At 35.8% G+C, this 27,500-nt stretch overlaps 1 protein-coding gene across 1 annotated transcript in view; it reads left to right on the top strand.

Moving 5' to 3' along the window:
* LOC144979020 (uncharacterized) overlaps positions 1 to 27,500 on the top strand; it is a 43,705-nt gene that overhangs the window by 12,622 nt on the left and 3,583 nt on the right. Inside the window, exons 2-4 of the mRNA XM_078925636.1 lie at positions 19,692 to 19,855; positions 22,175 to 22,276; positions 26,482 to 26,590. Coding sequence (XP_078781762.1) covers positions 19,823 to 19,855; positions 22,175 to 22,276; positions 26,482 to 26,590 — 244 coding nt within the window. The 5' untranslated portion in view covers positions 19,692 to 19,822. The remainder of the gene's footprint in view (positions 1 to 19,691; positions 19,856 to 22,174; positions 22,277 to 26,481; positions 26,591 to 27,500) is intronic.

Below are 27,500 nucleotides of genomic sequence, written 5' to 3'. Positions count from 1 at the left end.
AACTTCTTTCTGATCTCTTGGGTTTGTTTGTTCTATAGAAGTCAATGACTAATGAAGAGAAATGCAAATGATTTGAAGTGGAAGAAATTTGGTCTGGCAATGAAAGATGTAATTCGGAGAGGGTGGAAACTTTTAATTGAAAGGTGGAGTTGGGGGGGGGGGGGGGGGTTGTTAAAATTGTCAATGCATGAACGGAAGATTTGAAGGGAATTATTCTTGTTTTGTGGGTTATGATAATACAATTAGGATACGTTTTGTTGCTTTTTTTTTTGGTAAGAACTTGGCTGGTTTTGGCTTTGTAATACGAGCTTTACATGAATTATGTCGAGTTTTAGATAAATGGAATGTTGCATTCACACACACGCGCGCGCGCACACATACATACACACACACTGCCATACGAATACGAATACGCATTTACAGATAGATAGATCAATAGAGAGAGAGAGAGAGAGAGAGAGAGAGAGAGAGAGGGAGGGAGAGAGAGAGAGAGAGAGAGAGAGAGAGAGAGAGAGAGAGAGATGGGATATATATGTAGATAATGATAAATCGATAGGTAGGTAGATAGAGAGAGAGAGAGACATAGAGACAACAAGAAGAAGAAGAAGAAGAAGAAGAAGAAGAAGAAGAAGAAGAAGAAGACGAAGAAGAAGAAGAAGAAGAAGAAGAAGAAGAAGGAGGAGGAGGAGGAGTTGTAGTAGTAGTAGTAGTAGTAGTAGTAGTAGTAGTAGTAGTAGTAGTAGTAGTAGTAGTCGTAGTAGTAGTAGTAGTCGTAGTAGTCGTAGTCGTAGTAGTAGTAGTAGTAGTAGTAGTAGTAGTAGTAGTAGTAGTAGTAGTCACTTCCAACTCGCTAACCTTTGAAGACAATAAATAATCTAAAATGTTGTCGACAGTGCACCATCATGGTTTTCTGCTCACTTTCAGTGCTGTATTATTTTGTGAACAAAACACACAGCGAGTCAATCTGGTGTTTGGAACACCACAGTTGGGAGAATCGGTTTCTGTTTTTAGGGCAAATAATCGTTTTTATCTCACATCATAAAAGTTCACGAGGAGAGTGAATTCGAGGAATCAAATGCGGCTTTATTATTATTTATTCTCACGTTGAGTTGATGGATCTGGGATAATAATAATATACCATCCTTCATAGCTACTGGTCGATTTATTCCTGTAACAACGCCATCTGTTTTTATGCTTTTGTGCTTGAATAGACATGTTCTGTTGTTTTAATATACCCGTGGAAATATTTTTCCCGTTTTCCGACTAAACGTTTTAGGTTGTTTTTTGTTTTCTTTTTAAAACTAATTTTGGTTAGAAAATTTGAAAATCGATTGATTAAAATCAAAATGGTCCTTGATTTACTATGACGTCCTATGAAGAGGACGCTTATCTATCACAAAGTGCTTTCCGCCAAATCAAACAGACTCAGCTACCCATTCACTACTGGCTGGGTGGACTCGACTGTGGTCCCTTTGCGTGTGAAGCGAGTGCTCTACCAACTGAGCTATCGGGACCCACCCCCATGACGTCTTAAGTTTGAGACTTATTTGAAGTAAAGTTGAAACTTCTTTGAAGCTTCGTCTTTAATACGTTTTGGTTGGAAAGTCCTGGGACGGGGGGGGGGGGGGGGGGGGGGGGGTCATACAACAAATGTTACTATATAAAGTGATTGTTTTCTTTCTGGCCAAAATGGACAACAATAAATAAAATAACGTCTACCCCGCCCGTCGTGTGTGTTGTGATACTCCATAAGTTTTGACCGATAACGATGATGACACCCCCCCCCCCCTTCCCAACTTCTCAAAATTTCCAAACTTGGAGCCTGAACCAGGCCCCGGGTTTGAGACTTTTTTGGTAAAATGGGCTGGGGGGAAAGAGGGGGGGGGGGGGGGTAATCAATCTATATTGAAGTTAAAGTTTCCTGTCCAAAATATGAAGAAAAAAAAGTGTTTTGTTAACAAATATCCGGCAGCATCCAGGTGATGATGGACCATAAAATGCTGTTATAGAATGTGAGTAATGTCGACGCCTATTGCTGAATGAACTCTTTTACCTTGCGATGTCGTGAGATTGATGGTTGGTGAAGTAAGATAGTTGCTACCTAATGAATGTTGATCTTGGATGTGGACCAGTGGTATAATTTCATTTCTGTTGCTACCTAATGTTGGTCGTAGACGAGGACCTATGTTATGGTGTCATTTCTGTTGCTACCTAATGTTGATCGTAGATGAGGACCTATGTTATGTGTCATTTCTGTTGCTACCTAATGTTGGTCGTAGATGAGGACCTATGTTATGTGTCATTTCTGTTGCTACCTAATGTTGATCGTAGACGAGGACCTATGTTATAGTGTCATTTCTGTTGCTACCTAATGTTGATCGTAGACGAGGACCTATGTTATGTGTAATTTCTGTTGCTACCTAATGTTGATCGTAGACGAGGACCTATGTTATGGTGTCATTTCTGTTGCTACCTAATGTTGGTCGTAGATGAGGACCTATGTTATGTGTCATTTCTGTTGCTACCTAATGTTGATCGTAGACGAGGACCTATGTTATGGTGTCATTTCTGTTGCTACCTAATGTTGATCGTAGACGAGGACCTATGTTATGTGTCATTTCTGTTGCTACCCAATGTTGGTCGTAGACGAGGACCTATGTTATGGTGTCATTTCTGTTGATACCTAATATTGGTCGTAGACGAGGACCTATGTTATGTGTCATTTCTGTTGATACCTAATGTGGATCGTAGATGAGGACCTATGTTATGTGTCATTTCTGTTGCTACCTAATGTTGGTCGTAGATGAGGACCTATGTTATGGTGTCATTTCTGTTGTTACCTACGTAGATCGTAGATGAGGACCTATGTTATGTGTAATTTCTGTTGCTACCTAATGTTGGTCGTAGATGAGGACCTGTGTTATGTGTCATTTCTGTTGATACCTAATGTTGGTCGTAGACGAGGACCTATGTTATGGTGTCATTTCTGTTGATACCTAATGTTGGTCGTAGATGAGGACCTGTGTTATGATTTCATCATTTCTGGTGGAGAAAATAAAGATACAATTTAATAGACGAAGACAGATACTGTGGACGTTTCGGGTTTCCCCTTTATCAACAAAATAACACGATGAATGAAACACTAAGGACGACTGAAATATTATGTGTGAATGGCCGCGTAGTTAACTACTAAATAGTGTATACTTACTTGTAACTGAAATTTAAAAAAAAATGTTTGAAAGAAATAATTCTTTAGTCTGGCAGTTAAAGGGTTAATACAGAACCACAGACATGTCCACTACAAGGTCGCTGTCCGCTATGATTATGCTGCTACGCTATATAGCCTTCCCTGTTGTTGGAGTGCATAATATCCTGAAAGAAGAAATATTAAAAAAAAAAAAATCATGGATACTTGATTAGAGGCCGCCGTGTGTTCCGTAGCGTGAAATCTGATGTGACACTTTTTGGCTCGCTCCTTTAACCAGTTCACTGCCATGCTCCAGAAAGACGCATATTTTAAAATTTGGTCAGAAAACTCGTCCTTCATAATATTATATCGATGGATTTAAATAACTCTCATCTTGGCAAAAAAAACAAAAAAACAAAACAAACAAACAAAACAAAACCCTCTCAAACCTGGGACCTCGGGAGGTCTTCCTTGAAATCCCAGGTTTGAAATTGTTTTTTTTTTTTTGGTCAAGATTGAGGGTTATTTAAATCGATCGATATTAATTTGAAGGACGATTTTTCTGGCCAATTTGTTTAAATACCGAGTCTTTCCCAAGTACGCCAGTTAACTGGTTAAGTGTGCGTGTATATATTTTTTTTCATTCTTTTTACATACACATTTCCTTTCCTTTTATCTTATACTTTTATTTTCCCTTTTCTTTATGCTATATTATATTACAGGCACTTGTTGATTGCCTGTGTTCATATCCGTATAGGGGGGGGGGGGGGGGGGGTCATACAACAAATGTTACTATATAAAGTGATTGTTTTCTTTCTGGCCAAAATGGACAACAATAAATAAGATAACGTCTACCCCGCCCGTCGTGTGTGTTGTGATACTCCATAAGTTTTGACCGATAACGATGATGACACCCCCCCCCCCCCCCCTTCCCAACTTCTCAAAATTTCCAAACTTGGAGCCTGAACCAGGCCCCGGGTTTGAGACTTTTTTTGGTAAAATGGGCTGGGGGGAAAGAGGGGGGGGGGGGGTAATCAATCTATTTTGAAGTTAAAGTTTCCTGTCCAAAATATGAAGAAAAAAAAGTGTTTTGTTAACAAATATCCGGCAGCATCCAGGTGATGATGGACCATAAAATGCTGTTATAGAATGTGAGTAATGTCGACGCCTATTGCTGAATGAACTCTTTTACCTTGCGATGTCGTGAGATTGATGGTTGGTGAAGTAAGATAGTTGCTACCTAATGAATGTTGATCTTGGATGTGGACCAGTGGTATAATTTCATTTCTGTTGCTACCTAATGTTGGTCGTAGACGAGGACCTATGTTATGGTGTCATTTCTGTTGCTACCTAATGTTGATCGTAGATGAGGACCTATGTTATGTGTCATTTCTGTTGCTACCTAATGTTGGTCGTAGATGAGGACCTATGTTATGTGTCATTTCTGTTGCTACCTAATGTTGATCGTAGACGAGGACCTATGTTATAGTGTCATTTCTGTTGCTACCTAATGTTGATCGTAGACGAGGACCTATGTTATGTGTAATTTCTGTTGCTACCTAATGTTGATCGTAGACGAGGACCTATGTTATGGTGTCATTTCTGTTGCTACCTAATGTTGGTCGTAGATGAGGACCTATGTTATGTGTCATTTCTGTTGCTACCTAATGTTGATCGTAGACGAGGACCTATGTTATGGTGTCATTTCTGTTGCTACCTAATGTTGATCGTAGACGAGGACCTATGTTATGTGTCATTTCTGTTGCTACCCAATGTTGGTCGTAGACGAGGACCTATGTTATGGTGTCATTTCTGTTGATACCTAATGTTGGTCGTAGACGAGGACCTATGTTATGTGTCATTTCTGTTGATACCTAATGTGGATCGTAGATGAGGACCTATGTTATGTGTCATTTCTGTTGCTACCTAATGTTGGTCGTAGATGAGGACCTATGTTATGGTGTCATTTCTGTTGTTACCTACGTAGATCGTAGATGAGGACCTATGTTATGTGTAATTTCTGTTGCTACCTAATGTTGGTCGTAGATGAGGACCTGTGTTATGTGTCATTTCTGTTGATACCTAATGTTGGTCGTAGACGAGGACCTATGTTATGGTGTCATTTCTGTTGATACCTAATGTTGGTCGTAGATGAGGACCTGTGTTATGATTTCATCATTTCTGGTGGAGAAAATAAAGATACAATTTAATAGACGAAGACAGATACTGTGGACGTTTCGGGTTTCCCCTTTATCAACAAAATAACACGATGAATGAAACACTAAGGACGACTGAAATATTATGTGTGAATGGCCGCGTAGTTAACTACTAAATAGTGTATACTTACTTGTAACTGAAATTTAAAAAAAAATGTTTGAAAGAAATAATTCTTTAGTCTGGCAGTTAAAGGGTTAATACAGAACCACAGACATGTCCACTACAAGGTCGCTGTCCGCTATGATTATGCTGCTACGCTATATAGCCTTCCCTGTTGTTGGAGTGCATAATATCCTGAAAGAAGAAATATTAAAAAAAAAAAAAAAATCATGGATACTTGATTAGAGGCCGCCGTGTGTTCCGTAGCGTGAAATCTGATGTGACACTTTTTGGCTCGCTCCTTTAACCAGTTCACTGCCATGCTCCAGAAAGACGCATATTTTAAAATTTGGTCAGAAAACTCGTCCTTCATAATATTATATCGATGGATTTAAATAACTCTCATCTTGGCAAAAAAAAACAAAAAAACAAAACAAACAAACAAAACAAAACCCTCTCAAACCTGGGACCTCGGGAGGTCTTCCTTGAAATCCCAGGTTTGAAATTGTTTTTTTTTTTTTTTGGTCAAGATTGAGGGTTATTTAAATCGATCGATATTAATTTGAAGGACGATTTTTCTGGCCAATTTGTTTAAATACCGAGTCTTTCCCAAGTACGCCAGTTAACTGGTTAAGTGTGCGTGTATATATTTTTTTTCATTCTTTTTACATACACATTTCCTTTCCTTTTATCTTATACTTTTATTTTCCCTTTTCTTTATGCTATATTATATTACAGGCACTTGTTGATTGCCTGTGTTCATATCCGTATAGGGGGGGGGGGGGGGTCATACAACAAATGTTACTATATAAAGTGATTGTTTTCTTTCTGGCCAAAATGGACAACAATAAATAAGATAACGTCTACCCCGCCCGTCGTGTGTGTTGTGATACTCCATAAGTTTTGACCGATAACGATGATGACACCCCCCCCCCCCCCCCCTTCCCAACTTCTCAAAATTTCCAAACTTGGAGCCTGAACCAGGCCCCGGGTTTGAGACTTTTTTTGGTAAAATGGGCTGGGGGAAAGAGGGGGGGGGGGGGGGGTAATCAATCTATTTTGAAGTTAAAGTTTCCTGTCCAAAATATGAAGAAAAAAAAGTGTTTTGTTAACAAATATCCGGCAGCATCCAGGTGATGATGGACCATAAAATGCTGTTATAGAATGTGAGTAATGTCGACGCCTATTGCTGAATGAACTCTTTTACCTTGCGATGTCGTGAGATTGATGGTTGGTGAAGTAAGATAGTTGCTACCTAATGAATGTTGATCTTGGATGTGGACCAGTGGTATAATTTCATTTCTGTTGCTACCTAATGTTGGTCGTAGACGAGGACCTATGTTATGGTGTCATTTCTGTTGCTACCTAATGTTGATCGTAGATGAGGACCTATGTTATGTGTCATTTCTGTTGCTACCTAATGTTGGTCGTAGATGAGGACCTATGTTATGTGTCATTTCTGTTGCTACCTAATGTTGATCGTAGACGAGGACCTATGTTATAGTGTCATTTCTGTTGCTACCTAATGTTGATCGTAGACGAGGACCTATGTTATGTGTAATTTCTGTTGCTACCTAATGTTGATCGTAGACGAGGACCTATGTTATGGTGTCATTTCTGTTGCTACCTAATGTTGGTCGTAGATGAGGACCTATGTTATGTGTCATTTCTGTTGCTACCTAATGTTGATCGTAGACGAGGACCTATGTTATGGTGTCATTTCTGTTGCTACCTAATGTTGATCGTAGACGAGGACCTATGTTATGTGTCATTTCTGTTGCTACCCAATGTTGGTCGTAGACGAGGACCTATGTTATGGTGTCATTTCTGTTGATACCTAATGTTGGTCGTAGACGAGGACCTATGTTATGTGTCATTTCTGTTGATACCTAATGTGGATCGTAGATGAGGACCTATGTTATGTGTCATTTCTGTTGCTACCTAATGTTGGTCGTAGATGAGGACCTATGTTATGGTGTCATTTCTGTTGTTACCTACGTAGATCGTAGATGAGGACCTATGTTATGTGTAATTTCTGTTGCTACCTAATGTTGGTCGTAGATGAGGACCTGTGTTATGTGTCATTTCTGTTGATACCTAATGTTGGTCGTAGACGAGGACCTATGTTATGGTGTCATTTCTGTTGATACCTAATGTTGGTCGTAGATGAGGACCTGTGTTATGATTTCATCATTTCTGGTGGAGAAAATAAAGATACAATTTAATAGACGAAGACAGATACTGTGGACGTTTCGGGTTTCCCCTTTATCAACAAAATAACACGATGAATGAAACACTAAGGACGACTGAAATATTATGTGTGAATGGCCGCGTAGTTAACTACTAAATAGTGTATACTTACTTGTAACTGAAATTTAAAAAAAAATGTTTGAAAGAAATAATTCTTTAGTCTGGCAGTTAAAGGGTTAATACAGAACCACAGACATGTCCACTACAAGGTCGCTGTCCGCTATGATTATGCTGCTACGCTATATAGCCTTCCCTGTTGTTGGAGTGCATAATATCCTGAAAGAAGAAATATTAAAAAAAAAAAATCATGGATACTTGATTAGAGGCCGCCGTGTGTTCCGTAGCGTGAAATCTGATGTGACACTTTTTGGCTCGCTCCTTTAACCAGTTCACTGCCATGCTCCAGAAAGACGCATATTTTAAAATTTGGTCAGAAAACTCGTCCTTCATAATATTATATCGATGGATTTAAATAACTCTCATCTTGGCAAAAAAAACCCAAAAAAACAAAACAAACAAACAAAACAAAACCCTCTCAAACCTGGGACCTCGGGAGGTCTTCCTTGAAATCCCAGGTTTGAAATTGTTTTTTTTTTTTTGGTCAAGATTGAGGGTTATTTAAATCGATCGATATTAATTTGAAGGACGATTTTTCTGGCCAATTTGTTTAAATACCGAGTCTTTCCCAAGTACGCCAGTTAACTGGTTAAGTGTGCGTGTATATATTTTTTTTCATTCTTTTTACATACACATTTCCTTTCCTTTTATCTTATACTTTTATTTTCCCTTTTCTTTATGCTATATTATATTACAGGCACTTGTTGATTGCCTGTGTTCATATCCGTATAGGGGGGGGGGGGGGGGTCATACAACAAATGTTACTATATAAAGTGATTGTTTTCTTTCTGGCCAAAATGGACAACAATAAATAAGATAACGTCTACCCCGCCCGTCGTGTGTGTTGTGATACTCCATAAGTTTTGACCGATAACGATGATGACACCCCCCCCCCCCCCCTTCCCAACTTCTCAAAATTTCCAAACTTGGAGCCTGAACCAGGCCCCGGGTTTGAGACTTTTTTTGGTAAAATGGGCTGGGGGGAAAGAGGGGGGGGGGGGTAATCAATCTATTTTGAAGTTAAAGTTTCCTGTCCAAAATATGAAGAAAAAAAAGTGTTTTGTTAACAAATATCCGGCAGCATCCAGGTGATGATGGACCATAAAATGCTGTTATAGAATGTGAGTAATGTCGACGCCTATTGCTGAATGAACTCTTTTACCTTGCGATGTCGTGAGATTGATGGTTGGTGAAGTAAGATAGTTGCTACCTAATGAATGTTGATCTTGGATGTGGACCAGTGGTATAATTTCATTTCTGTTGCTACCTAATGTTGGTCGTAGACGAGGACCTATGTTATGGTGTCATTTCTGTTGCTACCTAATGTTGATCGTAGATGAGGACCTATGTTATGTGTCATTTCTGTTGCTACCTAATGTTGGTCGTAGATGAGGACCTATGTTATGTGTCATTTCTGTTGCTACCTAATGTTGATCGTAGACGAGGACCTATGTTATAGTGTCATTTCTGTTGCTACCTAATGTTGATCGTAGACGAGGACCTATGTTATGTGTAATTTCTGTTGCTACCTAATGTTGATCGTAGACGAGGACCTATGTTATGGTGTCATTTCTGTTGCTACCTAATGTTGGTCGTAGATGAGGACCTATGTTATGTGTCATTTCTGTTGCTACCTAATGTTGATCGTAGACGAGGACCTATGTTATGGTGTCATTTCTGTTGCTACCTAATGTTGATCGTAGACGAGGACCTATGTTATGTGTCATTTCTGTTGCTACCCAATGTTGGTCGTAGACGAGGACCTATGTTATGGTGTCATTTCTGTTGATACCTAATGTTGGTCGTAGACGAGGACCTATGTTATGTGTCATTTCTGTTGATACCTAATGTGGATCGTAGATGAGGACCTATGTTATGTGTCATTTCTGTTGCTACCTAATGTTGGTCGTAGATGAGGACCTATGTTATGGTGTCATTTCTGTTGTTACCTACGTAGATCGTAGATGAGGACCTATGTTATGTGTAATTTCTGTTGCTACCTAATGTTGGTCGTAGATGAGGACCTGTGTTATGTGTCATTTCTGTTGATACCTAATGTTGGTCGTAGACGAGGACCTATGTTATGGTGTCATTTCTGTTGATACCTAATGTTGGTCGTAGATGAGGACCTGTGTTATGATTTCATCATTTCTGGTGGAGAAAATAAAGATACAATTTAATAGACGAAGACAGATACTGTGGACGTTTCGGGTTTCCCCTTTATCAACAAAATAACACGATGAATGAAACACTAAGGACGACTGAAATATTATGTGTGAATGGCCGCGTAGTTAACTACTAAATAGTGTATACTTACTTGTAACTGAAATTTAAAAAAAAATGTTTGAAAGAAATAATTCTTTAGTCTGGCAGTTAAAGGGTTAATACAGAACCACAGACATGTCCACTACAAGGTCGCTGTCCGCTATGATTATGCTGCTACGCTATATAGCCTTCCCTGTTGTTGGAGTGCATAATATCCTGAAAGAAGAAATATTAAAAAAAAAAAATCATGGATACTTGATTAGAGGCCGCCGTGTGTTCCGTAGCGTGAAATCTGATGTGACACTTTTTGGCTCGCTCCTTTAACCAGTTCACTGCCATGCTCCAGAAAGACGCATATTTTAAAATTTGGTCAGAAAACTCGTCCTTCATAATATTATATCGATGGATTTAAATAACTCTCATCTTGGCAAAAAAAAAACCAAAAAAACAAAACAAACAAACAAAACAAAACCCTCTCAAACCTGGGACCTCGGGAGGTCTTCCTTGAAATCCCAGGTTTGAAATTGTTTTTTTTTTTTTGGTCAAGATTGAGGGTTATTTAAATCGATCGATATTAATTTGAAGGACGATTTTTCTGGCCAATTTGTTTAAATACCGAGTCTTTCCCAAGTACGCCAGTTAACTGGTTAAGTGTGCGTGTATATATTTTTTTTCATTCTTTTTACATACAATTTCCTTTCCTTTTATCTTATACTTTTATTTTCCCTTTTCTTTATGCTATATTATATTACAGGCACTTGTTGATTGCCTGTGTTCATATCCGTATAGGTTTCAAAAAGAAGGGAAGTGAGGGCATGACCATGACGTGCAGACCGCGACGAAGACAAGGAGACAGACACGTCCTTATGAACCAGGCATTGGAGGCCTATCTAGAAAGACGCGTTTTAATTTAAGAATTTGGCCAGAAAACTCGTCCTTCAATAAATATCGATCGATTTTAATTACCCTCATCTTGGCAAAAATAATAATCTCAAACCTGGGACCTCGCGATTGGTCTTCATTAAAGTTCAGGATTTGAGAGTTGTTGTTTTTTTTTTCTTCAAAGAATGAGGGGTCATTTAAATCGATCGATATTAATTGGAAGGACGATTTTTCTGGCCAAAGTTATAAATACACGTATCTTTTCCAGAATACGGCATAATGATAACAACAACAACAACAATACATCATTATAATGTGTATCCATATACATGAATAATAATAGAATGATGTCATTGTGTCTGGTTGAATTCGTGTTATTATTTGAAAAGAACACAGATTAATTCCGACAGGAAATGTTTATTTAATGTTATTATTATCAATGAGGTCTGTGTGGTGGTTTTTTTTTTGTGTTTTTTTTTTCCGCTGACGTTTTATTTACATTGTTCAAATGGAAACCGTGTAGAAGATATAATATATTATATTATGTTATATTAATTCGTCTCGGACCTGAGGCAACGTCTGTAATTTGAAATGTTGGGATTTAACTTAGCCATTATGGTATTATTATTATTAACTAGTGTATAAAATTCAATGCTTTTCATTCATCGTTTGGAAGTGAACTAGATAAATATTTTCGTTATCATTTGACACAAAAGACATCAGTTATGATTATCTTATTATTTATCAGAAAAGTTGTGGGAAAAAAAATATTAGTTGTGATTAGCGTTTCGTGGTTGATTGGTGAAACATGTTTTCCTTTCCTTCCTTAATTCTCTCAGCGCCAGGAGGCGAATATTAAGGCCTGAACAGATTCCATCCATTTACTCCGGTCCCTCGGTTTTGTTAGTCTTCAAATTTTGCTACCAAAAAAAAAAAAAAAAAAAAGGAATTAATGAAACAAAATCAAACAAAACAAAAACAAGAAATAAGCTTTTCAAAGGGTCGAAAAGATTTTTATGACAAAGTTGATACTTTTTTTTTTTTGTCCTCACTGTGTCGACGTTTTAAAAAAAGGGAGAAATTCCATTTACAGGCGCCACCTTGGTTAGTTATCGGCAGTTATGCTTGAGAATCCCGGGCGTTCCAACCCTAATAAATTAATAAAGACACTAATTAATTGTAGACGCAAAATTTATCATTTTAATAATGTTAATCCTAACAATCCAGTTTCTTTAGATAAATAAAACTTTAACTTAACTCTCTATAACTTAACTCTCTCCTTACCAGCCATTTTCAGGATTTTCCCCAAAACTTCACACCCAAGATTTTTTATCACTCAAACACAATAGCAGTACGTTCTTTAGCAAAACATGTTCTACATCACAATGTTCATTTTCTTTTAATTTTATGATGTACAAAAGAAATTTGAATAAGAAAAATGTTGATTGTATCGTAATAAATTTGACGATTTTCGTATAGTTCACAAGGAGATGGTTAAACCCCGGTGAGCAACTCAGTATATTTTCCAAACGTCATTGGAATGGCGCCTGTATCTGGAATTTCTCCCAAGAAAAAAGCCATTTCTGCTTTAATTTTGGTGGCAGGTCCTCAGTTTTTTAGTTGTGAGAGAGTCAGTTGGAAAGATCTTTTTAGTAAACCGATGACATTGTGGTCTGTTATGATGTTCAAATCTTTTTTTTAGGATCTCAAAGTTTGGTGACAAAGGCTTATTGAAAGGTTTGGACAAATTATATTGCTGTGTGTGTGATGACTTTGTTAAGAATTTGTTAGTGGGAGAATCAAGTTTTCTGGTGGTCTGGTGACAACGTCTATTGGAAGGTTTGGACAAATTATATTGCTGTGTGTGATGACTTCGTTAAGAATTTGTTAGTGGGAGAATCAAGTTTTCTGGTGGTCTGACAGCGGGCGGTGACACATTCCCGGGTTTCTTTTTGGATTTAGCTGGAAAAAAAGTGGGATTATTTTCATCGTGAGTAGCGAAGCGATTAAAGATAAAAACGTTTGCTTGTGTATTGTCATCTCTATCCCCATCATCATCATCATCACCATCATTATCATCATCATCACCATCATCGTCAGCAGCATCATCATCAGCATCATCATCATCATAATTGTGGTCGTTGTCGCTATCATCATAACCATGTAACCAAATGGTGAGCTTCAACCACAACCCCCCCCCCCCACCTCTCCCCCACCTCTCTCTCCCCCACCTCTCTCTCCCCCACCTCTCTCTCCCCCTCTCTCTCTCTCCCCCTCTCTCTCTCCCCCTCCCCCCCCCCTCTCTCTCTCTCTCTCTCTCTCTCTCTCTCTCGCGCGCGCGCGCGGTTCTGTGTGAACACAGCTCATAGCTTAATTTAGTACAAACCCATTAACTTTGCCTTTCCAGTTGACAGACAGCAACAGGACCACCTCCTGTTCAGATATCCGCTCATTAGTTAAAAGTATTCAGAAATCTAATTATTATCGAAACCGGCCAGTTCCATCGTTACCACCCGCTTGTACACATGTGGCGACCCACACACAACGTCAATTATCTGTTACTATGTCGGAGCCAAGCCCATTGCCAAATATGGAATTTAAACTTAGAATGCTCGAATGCTCAGAAATATGACCTTTTTTTTTGTTCGTGCATTAAAAAAAAGTTCTAGCCAGCATGAAGAATAAAAAGTACCGATTTTCTTTGTTTAGAACCAAGCTGCTGGGTTACTGGGCGGACGTGACATCCGACTATTGAATCATATTGTTAATGCCGTTCTCACATACATCCGTTTAGAGGTGATGGGTCGCATTTTAACCGTTGATTCGCTATGACGGCTATCCCCTGTCGTATTTGATGATCAAACAAAATCATGTGTTCTGTTTTTGCTCTAATCTTGTTTGTCGGAAATATTTCATTTATTACACGTTTTTAAAAAAATGCCCAATTTATCCAGTATTGCACTGCACTACACACGAACATGACACGCCAGGATAACAGTTTGGTGTTCCCAGTAGGGTTGTTTGTAAGCAAATCGATTTTCAAAGTCAGTGAGTGAATGAATGAATATATGGATGATTAAATTAATGAATGAATGAATAAATAAGTGAATGATTGAAAAAATTAATAAATGATTGAATGAAATGAATATATGAATAAATGAATGGTTGAACGGATGATTGAATTTAATTGTGAATGAATAGATAAATAATGATCAACCTAACAAGTGAAGAAGTAAATAAACAAATGAATAAATAAATATATCAATCAATTAATAAATGAATGAATAAATAAGTAAATAAATAGATAAATAAATCGATAAAAACTAAATTATATTAAAGTACAATTTGCTCTCTCTCTCTCTATCTCTCTCTCTCTCTCTCTCTCTCTCTCCCTCTCTCTATCTCTCTCTCTCTCTTTCTCCCTCTCTCTCTCTCTTTCTCTCTCTCTCTCTTTCTCCCTCTCTCTCTCTTTCTCTCTCTCTATCTCTCTCTCTCTATCTCTCTCTCTCTCTTTCTCTCTCTCTCTCTCCATCCCTACCCCCTTTCCCCTAACAAACAAATGCAAAATAAAAACGTAGCGTAGAAAAGAAAAAGAAGTATAATAATGTTTTGCACCGTCTATTCATACAGTAGATATGTAATTATACCTATAGACTATTCATTTGAAAGCTGTCTTATTCATTTCTTGTTTTACTGTAAATAACTCGTGCGTGTGTGTGTGTGTGTGTGTGTGTGTTTTGTGGCTTTCGTTATTTTACATTCTAATTAACTTACTTACGTCCCCCCCCCCCCCCCCCCCCCCCCCCCCCCCCCCCCCCCCCCCCCCCCCCCCCCCCGAATATATAAAAACAACAAAAATAAAACAAAACAAACAGAACCAAAAAAAAAAAAAAAAAAAAAAAAAAAAAAAAATAGCCAAGCTGAAACAAACAAACCAACGAAATAAAACAAATACAACCCCGAAAAAAAAAGAACCTTTAAAAAATTAAGAATTAAAAAATAATTTTTTAAATTATATATATAAAGCGAGTTTAAGATTCCAAAATTTACACGTACAATTATAGAGTATCTTATAACGATTTTGTTTGTGAATGTTTACTTTCATCTGCTCTGCTTTCTTACTTTCTATCATGTCTTTTTTTTCTTTTTCTATCTTCTTTTGTTTTCTTTACCTTTTATTTTCATTATTTTAATAACTCTTTTTAAACTTAAGGCTACATAAAATATCACTATGGCCATTGAAATTGGAAAGGATCTTTTACTATCTTTGCTGTAATCAGCGAACATAGAAAGTCCTTTGGTGTCATGTTTTGTTATAATCATGTACTCCAAATTACGGGGCAGAACAGGGGTGTGTGTATGGTGGTGGTGGTGGTGGTGGTGGTGGTGGTGGGGGGGGGGGGGGGGGGGGGGGGGTGGGAGGCTGGGGGGCTGTGGAATGAACTGTCGACTATCGATCAATTCAGTTGTAACCTCGTGATTGTCCTGACTTGAACTTGTTGGTTGTGTCTGTTTCATTGGGCCTGGGATTGAGTTGTGTAGGATTATAGACATGAATGAATGGTGGAATGACGTATCGAATAAAGTAACGAATGAATGAATGAATTTAATTAATTAATGAACGAAGAAATGAAGTAACGAATGAATGAATGAATGACTGAATGAATTGATTAATAAACGAAGAACTGAAGTAACGAATGAATGAATGAATAAATGAATTAATTAATGAAGTAACGAATATAGAAATGAAGTAACGAATGAAGAAATGAAGTAACGAATGAATGAATAAATTAGCTAGTGGATGAGTGAATGAATTAACGAATGAAGAAATACAGTAAGACATGAATGAAGAAATGAAGTAACGAATGAATGCATGAACGAATGGATGACTGAGCAAATAAACTATTGAATGAATGAACGAACGAATGAAGTAACGATTAAAGAAATGAACTAACGAATAAATGAAGAAATAAAGTAACGAATGAATCACTGAATTGACATATGGAAAAACGAACTAACGAAAGAATGAATGCACGAAGAAATAAAGTACCGAATGAATGAATTAACGAATGAATGAATGCATGAATGAATGAACGAAAGAATCAATCAATCAAAAGGTTTCAATCGTTGAGCCTATTGTCACATGTTTTCTTCCATTGCAATTATGGGATATATATTATATCCTGTCCTATAATTTACTTTACATGCTAATCCGCTCCTTTTTCCACTGCCTATCCTGTGTTTCTTGACATTGTTCATGTCACTTTTATCAAACACACACACTCACACACACATACATACACACACATATCCGTGTCAATCACTTTGTCAATTAACAAATAATAATAATAATAATATAATAATAATAATAATAATAATAATAATAATAATAATAATAATAATAATAATAATAATAATAATAATAATAATAATAATAATAATAATTCCATCGTCATTGGAAATGTTAAACCACTCTTCCGGTTTCAGAGTGATGGCATCATATTTTCTAGGAATATTATATACTGGTCGGCAATGAAGATTATCTATCCTCGATCGCTTTTTTACGTCCTATAATTCTAAGAATCTGCCTAAGCATCCTAATACTAAACTAGTTATGGCGACCTTATGATTCAAGATGTAACCTATTCATTATAATTATGATTCAAGATGTAACCTATTCATTATAATGTGTACACCGAAGGATTGGTTACATACACACTTCCAATGAGCTTGGAACTAGAAAAGTTGCAGGTGTGACGTGTTGGACCCGCGATCTCAAGTAGTCGGGAAGTGAGGGCTCTACTAATGACTAGGAGTTAGAGACGATCTTTTTTGGGATCGTGGATAGCTCATACGGTAGAGTCACGCTGCTCTCCCCGGCCAGGCGGAGTTGTCGTACCAGTAAGGTCGCGGGTAAAAACCCCTATCACCGCCGCGAAATTTTTATTCTAATATTGTCTTCTTGCACTTTCCTACTCACTTCATCTCCAGGTGTGACGTCACGACTTCTCTGTCCTATTCTTATCTTATTTTAATAGGAATTATCCTTTAAATGCCTTATACAATAGTTTATAATTACAGAATTTAATATAGCTTGTATTGTATCATTCACAGACAGTTTTACACAACTTTGAATATCAAGAAAAATGTATCAATCGAAAAATACTATCATAGAATACTAGTAATTGAAAACTGGTCAAGAGACTATTAAGACATGTTTTTCCTCTTTAAGTCGCTAAATAAATTACAATTATTTTTTAAAAATACATTTTTCTCTAAGGATGAATATGCGACTTAGTATGTTTAGATGGTCCCATTCATTTTTTTCCCCATTACAACAATGAGCCCATGACAATCTGGGTGATCAGACCTTCAAATCAGTACACGTCGTTTCTTGTCAAGTGAGAATTTTATTTTTATGTTAAAATCTTTTTTTAAACGTGTCTGCATTCGACAAAATTTGATTTGTGTATTTACATAATATCTACATAATGTCGTTGGCAAGGCTATTCGATGAATGCAATCACTGCACATGTCTCTCTATCTTGTTTACACGGTGTGGTTTCTGATAAAAGACTGATCCATCTCATTCAAACACACGCACTCCTCTGTTGCTGTTTTTAATAGTAGTAGGATTGCGTGGTCGTCGATGTCACAGTTGTTGTAACACATGTTAAGTGGGCTGGCTTGTGCTATGTGTTTTTTTGTATGTTTTTTTGTTGTTGTTTTTTTGTTGTTGCATGGTTTATATATGTATGCGCTTGGCTAAGAAGCTCACAACATTGCCACCCGGAAGTATAACGGACCAACACACAAAACTCTGTGTAACCTTAAACGTTTATTAGTCTGGATAATAATAGTTGTGGTTAGTGTTCAAATCAACTCAGCTTTCACAAGTATAATGATCACATTGTCTGTTTAAATCGAATCAACTCATTGGTTCAAAGTAGGAGCACGTGTGTAGTGTGTAGTATTGTAACATTTTATAATGTGTTGTTATTTATTCGAGTGTGCTTTTTGATAAGTGTGAATATATTATTTCATTTCTCTTTTGAAAGTTATTTTTTCCAAGACGAGGGTCATTTAAAAAAGATCGATTTTTTGAAGGCCGAGTTTTCTGGCCAAATTTTTAAAAAATACGTGTCTTTCCAGAGTACGACTGTTCAGTTAACTCACTCAATCCTAGAGACTTTTGCTACTTTTCAAAATTGGAAAACATATATTAAAAATGAGCATGTACATAGATAGTTTTATTATATCGAACTACCATTAACATGTAAAAAACTAAAAACATCAGCTTTGATACTACGCCTATAATTTGTCTCAGAAAAATGTAATAATATAGGTATGGGATAAAAGTAACCCCGGTAAACTACGGATATAGTCGGTGTTAGGGTTGAGTGAGTTAACATCAATGAAACCATAACAGATTACCTACCATCAACTGGGGTAGCTTTGCCTCTTTAAATTTGGAGCATTTTGAGTCATTTCTGCTTTGTTATAGTTATTTTTTCTGGTTTAATGACGAATGACGTAACTTTTTGTCAAAGGAAATAATTTCCACAAAACTAGATATACTCTAGATGGTCCAATATTGAAGAGGCAAAGTCTTCTCTTAACCCTTTCCTTACCAGCATAGGAAAATGGTCACATTCGTCACGATACATCAATCATTTTTGTCATTCAGACTCCATTTGTACATCATAAAAGTTTTAAAAAAATGAACACTTTGTTTTAGAGCTTGTTATGCTAAAGAACTTATGTATCGCAAGAACTTATTGCTATTATGTCTTAGTGATAAGAAATATATTTTTGTGTTTGTAGTTGGCTGTGGAGTTTTAGGGAAAATCCTGAAAATGGCTGGTAAGGAGAGGGTTAAGGCAAAGTTTCCTCAGTTGGCGGTATCAAACTCGTGTAGAGATAGGTAGATACCGACGTACAGCGGGTACTCTTGTTTACCGATTAGTTTGTTGAAAAGCAGCCAAAACAATTCGTTAAGAAAAATATTTTAAAATTGGCTGAAATCCCATATTTTAATGCGGGATAATTGGCGAAACAGATTGTACTGATTTTTTAGCGTTTCAAATTTTAAGATGAACTTTCAGTTTTTTCTGTTTGGCAAAAGGTAGAAAAATGTTAAGAGTTAACGAGTCATAGCAGTTTTAAGATATTTTACTCGTACTTGCATTCTTAACTAATTGAGAAATACTATAGCCTATGACGCTATATTTGTGTTTGTCATAATATCATGATCCTCATCATCATCATCATCATCATCATAATTTTCATCATTATCATCATCTTATCTTCCTCCACCACCACCACCACCACCATCACCATCATCATCATCATCATCATCATCATCATCATCAACATCATCATCATCATCATTTTCATCATCATCATCATCTTATCCTCCTCCTCCACCACTACTTTATCATCATCATCATCATCATCATCATCATCATCATCATCATCATCATCATCATCATCATCACCACCACCACCACTACAACCACCACCACCACCACCACCACAACGAGTGCCACCACCATCTTCACCACTACCACGCTCTATAAATAGTTAAAAGATGTTGGAGTCACACAAGGCAGTGTTGTCTACCTGTATATATATTATATTTATATTCATTCGATCTATCTATCTCCTCCCCCAGACTTACTCCGAGGTTCTGTGGTTGGCGGTGCCAGGGATGTAGTCCACCAACTGTGCGGGAACAAAGATGTGTCTGTGGCCAGCCTGAAGAAGAAGAGAAAGTCCACGGCTCTTGGCACGTTTGGGACCGTCATGGAGGAGGACAAGGATATAGATCCTGATCAGGTGACCATAGATGATATAGGAGGAAATAAACGAATGAATGAATAAACATATAAACGAATCAGGAAATGAATAAATAAATAAATAAATAAATAAATAAGTAAGTAAATAAATAAATAAATAAATAAATAAATAAATAAATAAATAAATAAATAAATAAATAAATAAATAAATAAATAAATAAATAAATAAACAAACAAATAAATGAATCATTAAGTAAATAAACAAATAAATAAATAAATATATAAATAAATTTAAAAAATAAAAATAAATAAATAGGTAAGTGAATCAATGAATGAATGAATGAATGAATGAATGAATGAATGAATGAATGAATGAATGAATAAATAAATAAATCTATAAATAATTAATTAATTAATTTTACAATAAATAGATAAGCATATAAGCAAATAAAATAAATAAACAAACATATAAGTATACATAAATCAAGGATGCCCCTTTCTGACTAAAGTTGGAAAACTGGCTTTTTGACAGTTTCTGGCTGATTTATTTCTTCGCGAAGTCCCAGGTTTGAGAGTTTTTGCCAAGATGAGGGTCATTTAAATCGATCGATAGTTGAAGGATGAGTTATCTGGCCAAATTTTTAAATATGGGTTTTTCCAGAGCAGGAGTCACCATTTGAGAGCCTCCACTCCACTTTTGCATAAACACTTACTATAATAATATCCGTCCGTCGTCACTGGTTGTAATCATCAAGAGTGTGCAAGGCCAACCACAAACTTGTTATCAAGACTGCATATGGGATGGGGTGGGAATGGCTATAATATCTGCATCTGAATAATTATATTCAATGCATTTAGAAAGGAGCAAAAATTGTAAAAAAACAAAAACAAACAAAAAACCCAAACAAACACCCCCCCCCCCCCCCCCCCCCCCCAAAAAAAAAAAAAAACAAAACAAAACAAAAGAATAGTCCTTTTGAGGCATTGGGATAGCTCGGTTGGTAGAGCACTCGCTTCACACGGAAAGGGACTGAGATCGATCCCGGGTGCAGTTGAGGTTTTTTTTTTTCTGATCCTCCTGTGAATGGGTAGCTGGGTCTGTTAGATCTTTGCAATAGACTAATGTCCTATCCAAAGGGTAGCAAGCAATGTCTATTGTCCATTGAGATATAGATTAATGCCCTATCCAAAGGGTAGCAAGCAATTGCTATTGTCCATTTCACACTAAAGAAACAGGGATAAACTCCAGCTCCATGGGCCTAATGGTTCTGAAGGACCACTTTAGAGACATTAGGTCTATGGAACCGAAATCCATCCCGTTTCTATAGAGAGAAATGGACAAAAGCAATAGCTTGTCACCCTTTGGATTGGACACTAGTCTATCCAAGTTTACTTTCCACCAGATCTAACTGACACAGCTACCCAATCACTGCTGGGTGGACAGAGAAGGGGCGAGGGGGGGGGGAGGGGGGGGGTTCAGAAAAAAATCTTGACTGTACCCGGGATTAATCTGGTTCCCTTTACACGTGAGGCAAGTGCTCTACCATTTGAGATATCAGGGGTGGGGCACTCCCCCCCCCCCCAATTGAGCAAAACCTTTATTTATTAGACACTCTCACCTCCAAAGGTCGAGAACAATTTTGACTAGTTTAATTTTTATACAGTCTTGTGTTTACTTTTGGATTATTATTGGATTAGATTAAAGTAGAATGTATGCCACAGATTGTTTGTTTACGACCTGTGATGTGACAAACAAGTGAATAGGGCAACAGATGCACACGATTACAGCAAATGTGTGTGAAGATTGAATAAGAATTTACAACACACAAGCTGCCGTTTGTGTTGTTTGGTTATGGAATCAATTCCCTGCTGTTCTATACTCATTTAGTAATTTCTTTGTGAGTTCTCATTCTGAAACAGGATATTAATAAATACTAAATAGCATATCTATAGGGTACAACCATGATGATGCTGAGCGCTATGTGCTTTACATTGGCATTATTACATTAAAGTATACATTTGTAACAATAAAAATATTATCAATTGACTTTACAAATAAATAAATAAATAACTATAAATAAATGAATGAATGAATAACTATAAATAAATTAATGAATAAATAACTATAAATAAATGAATGAATAAATAACGATAAATCAATGAATGAATAAATAACTATAAATAAATGAATGAATAAATAATTATAAATAAACGAATGAATAAATAAATAAATAAACTAATGAATGAATGAATGAATGAATGAATGAATGAATGAATGAATGAATGAATGAATGAATGAATAAATAAATAAATGGTGTGTTTATATTGTTTATAATGTTTTATTTTTGACATTGATCAGCCGATGGCAGACATAGACAACATAGATTTGACACAGAAAGAGACACAGGATGACAAGGCTGATGAAGACGTGTTTGACGATGACAGCGAGGAATGGGCTCAGGTGGGTGTTTTCTCTTTATAATTTCTGTGTTGATTTTAACTTTTTTTTAAAAAGGAATATTATTTGATAGGGATGCTATGCATTTAGGTAAAATATGCACGAAATCTACCAGTCAGATGTAATGTTCCAACACACAAAATTGATTAACTTTGAGCCTTTATAGTCTGATCGGTAGAATTTGGTGAGAACTAATCATTAGAGTAGCTGTCTAAAAACAATAACGAAGAGCTGAGTGATGTCAATTTCATTCCTTCTATAGTTAACATACGCGTTTTGTGCTCGAGGGAAGAAAAGGTGTTTTGGGTAATGTGATGAAGGTGTTATTATTTCTTCTTGTTTCTAAATTAAAATTGTGCCGCTACGTGGTCTTGTGGTATGACGCTTCCCTTCGGATCGGAAAGGTCTTGGGTTCAATTCCTGCACTGAGCCGTGCTTAGTTGATCCTTGGAAAAGGCTCTTTACTCACATTCTCTCACTTTGTAAATTGAGTACCTGGCTGTTAACAGTGTTGTTTGTCTCTCTTGGAAAAAAAAATAATGTAATATCACCCAACAGGCATCATGTTAAGTGTTGCTATTGGCCTGGGCACTCTTTGTAAAACACTTTAGTGGATAATGCACTCTATAAAAGTATTTAAAATTCATGTGACTGCACACCAGAAATTTCTCTCTTTAGATGATCTAAGACTTGACAGATGTACTCATCCCAAAAAAACTGCAGAGAGCAAGAAAATGTAAATCGATAAAAAATTATTCGAAGACACATTCACAAATCAACATAATTGATATCTCTGAACTTCTGTGTGGTCTGTTGTAAAATTCCTTCAGGTCTTTTTCCTACTTTCAAATCATAGTCAGGTTCTTGATGTGTTTTTAAATCTATGGAGTTCACGATAGTTACGAAAATTGAACGATTTATTTGATTTTACAGTCATATGAGCTCGAGAGAGGAACTTAATTAGAGGAACTTTTCGATATTGCAGAATGATTTTAAAGTCAAATGCAACTGTTCCCTTAAATATCTTGAGATGTATGGTTCAGAAGGATATATGGTTCAGAGCCACGAAAATTTTGAATGGCTTTACTTCCAAGCAAGTCTTGGAATAGTCTTGGAATATTTTCTTCTTCAGACTAAATTTTGCTGGAAAGTTTAATTTCTATCTATCTAACAACACTGGCCATCAATTGCAATTTTGATAATAAAATATTAGGAGAGAAAGAAGAAAGTTGGTTTGTTATTATTCTCAAGCGCAAAGTTATCCTTTTTTCAATGTTTGTTTATAAATTGCTTGCCATCAATACTCTCCTAAAAAAATAGTTTCTGTTTGTTTAGAAACTGAATTTATATTAAATTATTGCTTTTGGGATGAACTAACGTTCTGAAGACTTCCATTTTGTCATCAAAAGAGAATTAGTTCACCCTAAGCCTTTCTTTTATAAACTGAATTTGCAACAGTTGCATTCATTACTTTTGAATGATTTTTACAGACCAAAGCTGTCACTGGTTCTGTGGTACACATTGCTGAGGACTTTCAAATTCGATATTTAAATTCTTAACAATTATGTTTATCTTTTTCTAAGATTGTGAAAATAGTCTGCAGCCATAGAAGCTCTCTTATGTAAGGAGGGAATCTTTAGTTTTACATCTAAAATCCACATAATTTGATCAATTTACTCAATTTTACATTCGACTCAGAAAACCAATCCAAAATTGTCTCCAGCTATGGTGACAGTCTAATGTATTGAAGCGAACCTCTAGCTCAATCCTAAAAAGTTTTAAAAGTTCACATAACACAATTTTTCATTTGTCTCAGATTGCCAAAAATAGTCTCCAGTTTTTGGGGAAGTCTCAAAAGACAGTTTACTAACATAACTTTTCATTTGTCTCAGATTGCCAAAAATAGTCTCCAGTTTTTGGGGAAGTCTCAAAAGACAGTTTACTAACATAATTTTTCATTTGTCTCAGATTGCCAAAATTAGTCTCCAGTTTTGGATGGCAGTCCCAAAAGACAGTCTACTAACAAGGTTTTTCATTTGTCTCAGATTGCCAAAAATTGTCTCCAGTTTTTTGGGGCAGACCCAAAAGTCAGTCAACTAATGGAATTTCTCATTTGTCTCAGATTGCCAAAATAGTCTCCAGTTACGGGGGTAGAATCAGTTCATCTGGAGACTACGCTTTCTTCGAAGCTAAAATCAATCGAATTCTTTCAGCCAAAGGTAGTTTTTTTGTTGTTTTTTTTGCTGTCTGCTCGACACATCATTGTCATTATCATCGTGTACTCCGCCTTGAGCATGTTGTGGACATTCAAGAGTGTTTTAATATTGATCTATTTAACTGTGTAGCTTTTTTTAAAAAAAAAACGATTTTTTTGTTTTCACACAGGTTTGATTTTATAATGTTAGAAGTTAGAAGGGCACTGACTGATTTGATGTTGAAATCTTGATACTTCTCACATTGCATGTGTTGTTGGCTGATGTAAATTGGACTCTTCACATAATATTTATTCAGAAATGACGAGAATGTTAAGAAAAATTCCTCAATTTTGAATTTAAGTCCATAGTTTTTTGTTTTTTGTTTCTTTGTTTTTTTTTTTTAAAGCTAAAATTTGTAAAAAAAAACAAACAAATGATACAGCTAAATTATCAATTCAAGTGACTTTGTCATTGTGTGACTATGTCTGGGATATGTTTGTTTATTAAGTACTGTTTCATGGAAAGATATTGTACAAATTAGCTTTCTCTATTGAGGGCCGCAAGAAGATGTTATAAACATCCTGTACAAAACTGGACATAAAATAAATTCTTTAAATCTTGACCAAGAAAGTGCAAGAAGAGAAAAAGAAGTAATCAGCGAACAAGTGGAAACGATAATTTTTTTTCTTATTTGTAATATTTAAAAAAAAAATCAATTAACAGAAAGGCAAGGACTTCACTAATGTTTTTTTTTTACCTTAATTTTAAAATTTTTTAATTGATTTTTTTTTTTGATTTATTAACATTTTTGTTCTTTTATCCTTATTGCATGAATAGGACTAACACATTAAAACTAGAGGAGAAAAAAAATCTATTTTGTGGATAATGAAATGAAGCAAGTCAAGACGTTGCTCATCTAAAATCAGGCAAAATAACAGAATAAGTCGTCCTTCAGAGTTCGTTAACAGTCTCTTAAGCATTAAATATACATTAATAATTGCTTGCTACCCTTTTGATAGGAGGATAGTCTTTCGTAAAGTACTTTCCACCAGATCTAAGAGATCAACTACCCAATCAATATACGACGGACAGGAACCTAAAAAAAAAAAACCCGTAGGGAAGTGAGTACCAAATGATCAAAATTGAATTACGCATCAAATATAGCATGATCACAGACCTATGAAGATGTGCCATTTATGCCTATAAAATGTATTGATATGGATGGATGTTTGCGGAGAGGAATTGGCTGAAATTAAATATTTCTTCTCTAGGTTTGAAACGTTTTTTCTGAAGCAAATATCTGATCTTATTTCTCATGTTTATATTCATAGATCATAGAACCACTGTTTGATGTCAATATTTTCATCAAGATCTTGTAGTAGTTTTGTTATGAATGTTATATTAGACATAACATTGATGTTTTAGGTATATATTCTAGCTTTTTATTATTGTTGTTGTTATTATTATTATTATTATTATTATTATTATTATTTTTTTTTTTTTTTTTTTTTTTTTTTTTTATTTATTTATTTTTTTTTTGTTTTGTTTTTTTAAATTTAAAAAAAATTATTGTTATGTTAATTATTTTTTGTTGTTTTGTTGTTGTTGTTGTTTTGTTTCGATTTCTTTTTTGTTGTTGTTTTTATTGTTTGGGTGTTATTCATTACTTACACGTTGGATTTGGCTTTTCTCTCTTTTCTCTTTCTATATATTTGCATGTGCATGCCACATGGTCATCGTTCATCAATATTATCCGTGTACATATCTCACCTACTGTGTATCTTGATTCGTCACACCACCTCTACTACTACTATACTGCCTGCTGTGTGTGTACGCCTTGTGCCTTGATGGTCATCGTCGTCGTTGCTGTCATCGTTCATCGTCGTCGTCGTCACACCAACTACTACATTGCCTGATGTGTACTGTGTGTGTGCCTTGTGCTTCGATGATCATCATAATCATCATCGTTGCCATCATTATTGCCATCATCGTCGTCGTCGTCACCACCTGTAGATAAGTGCTACCTTTGAAGCCTTCGGCGTTGGATTGTCGAGGGAGTCTGTCTTTGTCACGAAACACTTGGATAATTTTACAAAGTTTATATCCGAAGGGAAGGAAAAAGGTATTTAAAAAAATGATTAACTGATAACCAAATGTTAGACAACACTTTCCCCATGTCCCTTCTCTCATTTTTCTGAAATTTCATCTTCAAGAGTTTCATAACTTAATGCCATAGAGTTGTAACTAATACTTAGTTGTGTTGATAAAAGAAAACAGAAAAGGAAAAAAAAGGTAACGTTATACATCAGTGTGAAGTATACATAAAAATAAGTCCATGAAAATAGTAGAATAAATATATAGATTTATCAGTGTAAATGAGATGCATAATAGACAGACCTAAACGTTATATATAATAATACGGAAATATAATGATATAATGAATTTATAGTGATACTTAGTTGCTAGAGGCTGTGAACTGTAAAATGTGATAAAGATAAATGAATGTAATAATAAGTCCATGAAAATAGTAAAATAAATATATAGGTGTATCAGTGGTTAAGGAGATACATAATATACAGACTTAAACGTTATAATAATACGGAAATATAATGATATAATGAATTTATAGTGATACTTAGTTGCTAGAGGCTGTGAACTGTAAAATGTGATAAAGATAAATGAATGTAATAATAAGTCCATGAAAATAGTAAAATAAATATATAGGTGTATCAGTGGTTAAGGAGATACATAATATACAGACTTAAACGTTATAATAATACGGAAATATAATGATACAATGGATATATAGTGATACTTAGTTGCTAGAGGCTGTGTGAACTGTAAAAATTAATAAACAAAAATGACTATAACAGTTTTTAAAAAAATAAAAAGAACAAAATACCAAACACGGAATGTTTCAGCCTTAAAATAAAGACCAGTGAAAACTTCAATTCATGACTTAAAAAATAGATAACCCAGATTGACTGCAGAGAAATATTTGGCACATCCTCTGACATTCCAAGATTTTAATT

Source organism: Berghia stephanieae, chromosome 8 (assembly GCF_034508935.2).
Source record: "Berghia stephanieae isolate SIO BIC M18660-M18661 chromosome 8, UCSD_Bste_1.3, whole genome shotgun sequence".
Lineage (NCBI taxonomy): Eukaryota > Metazoa > Mollusca > Gastropoda > Nudibranchia > Aeolidiidae > Berghia > Berghia stephanieae.
Note: the sequence above shows the minus strand (reverse complement) of the source record. Positions and strands in the feature narration are given on the sequence as shown.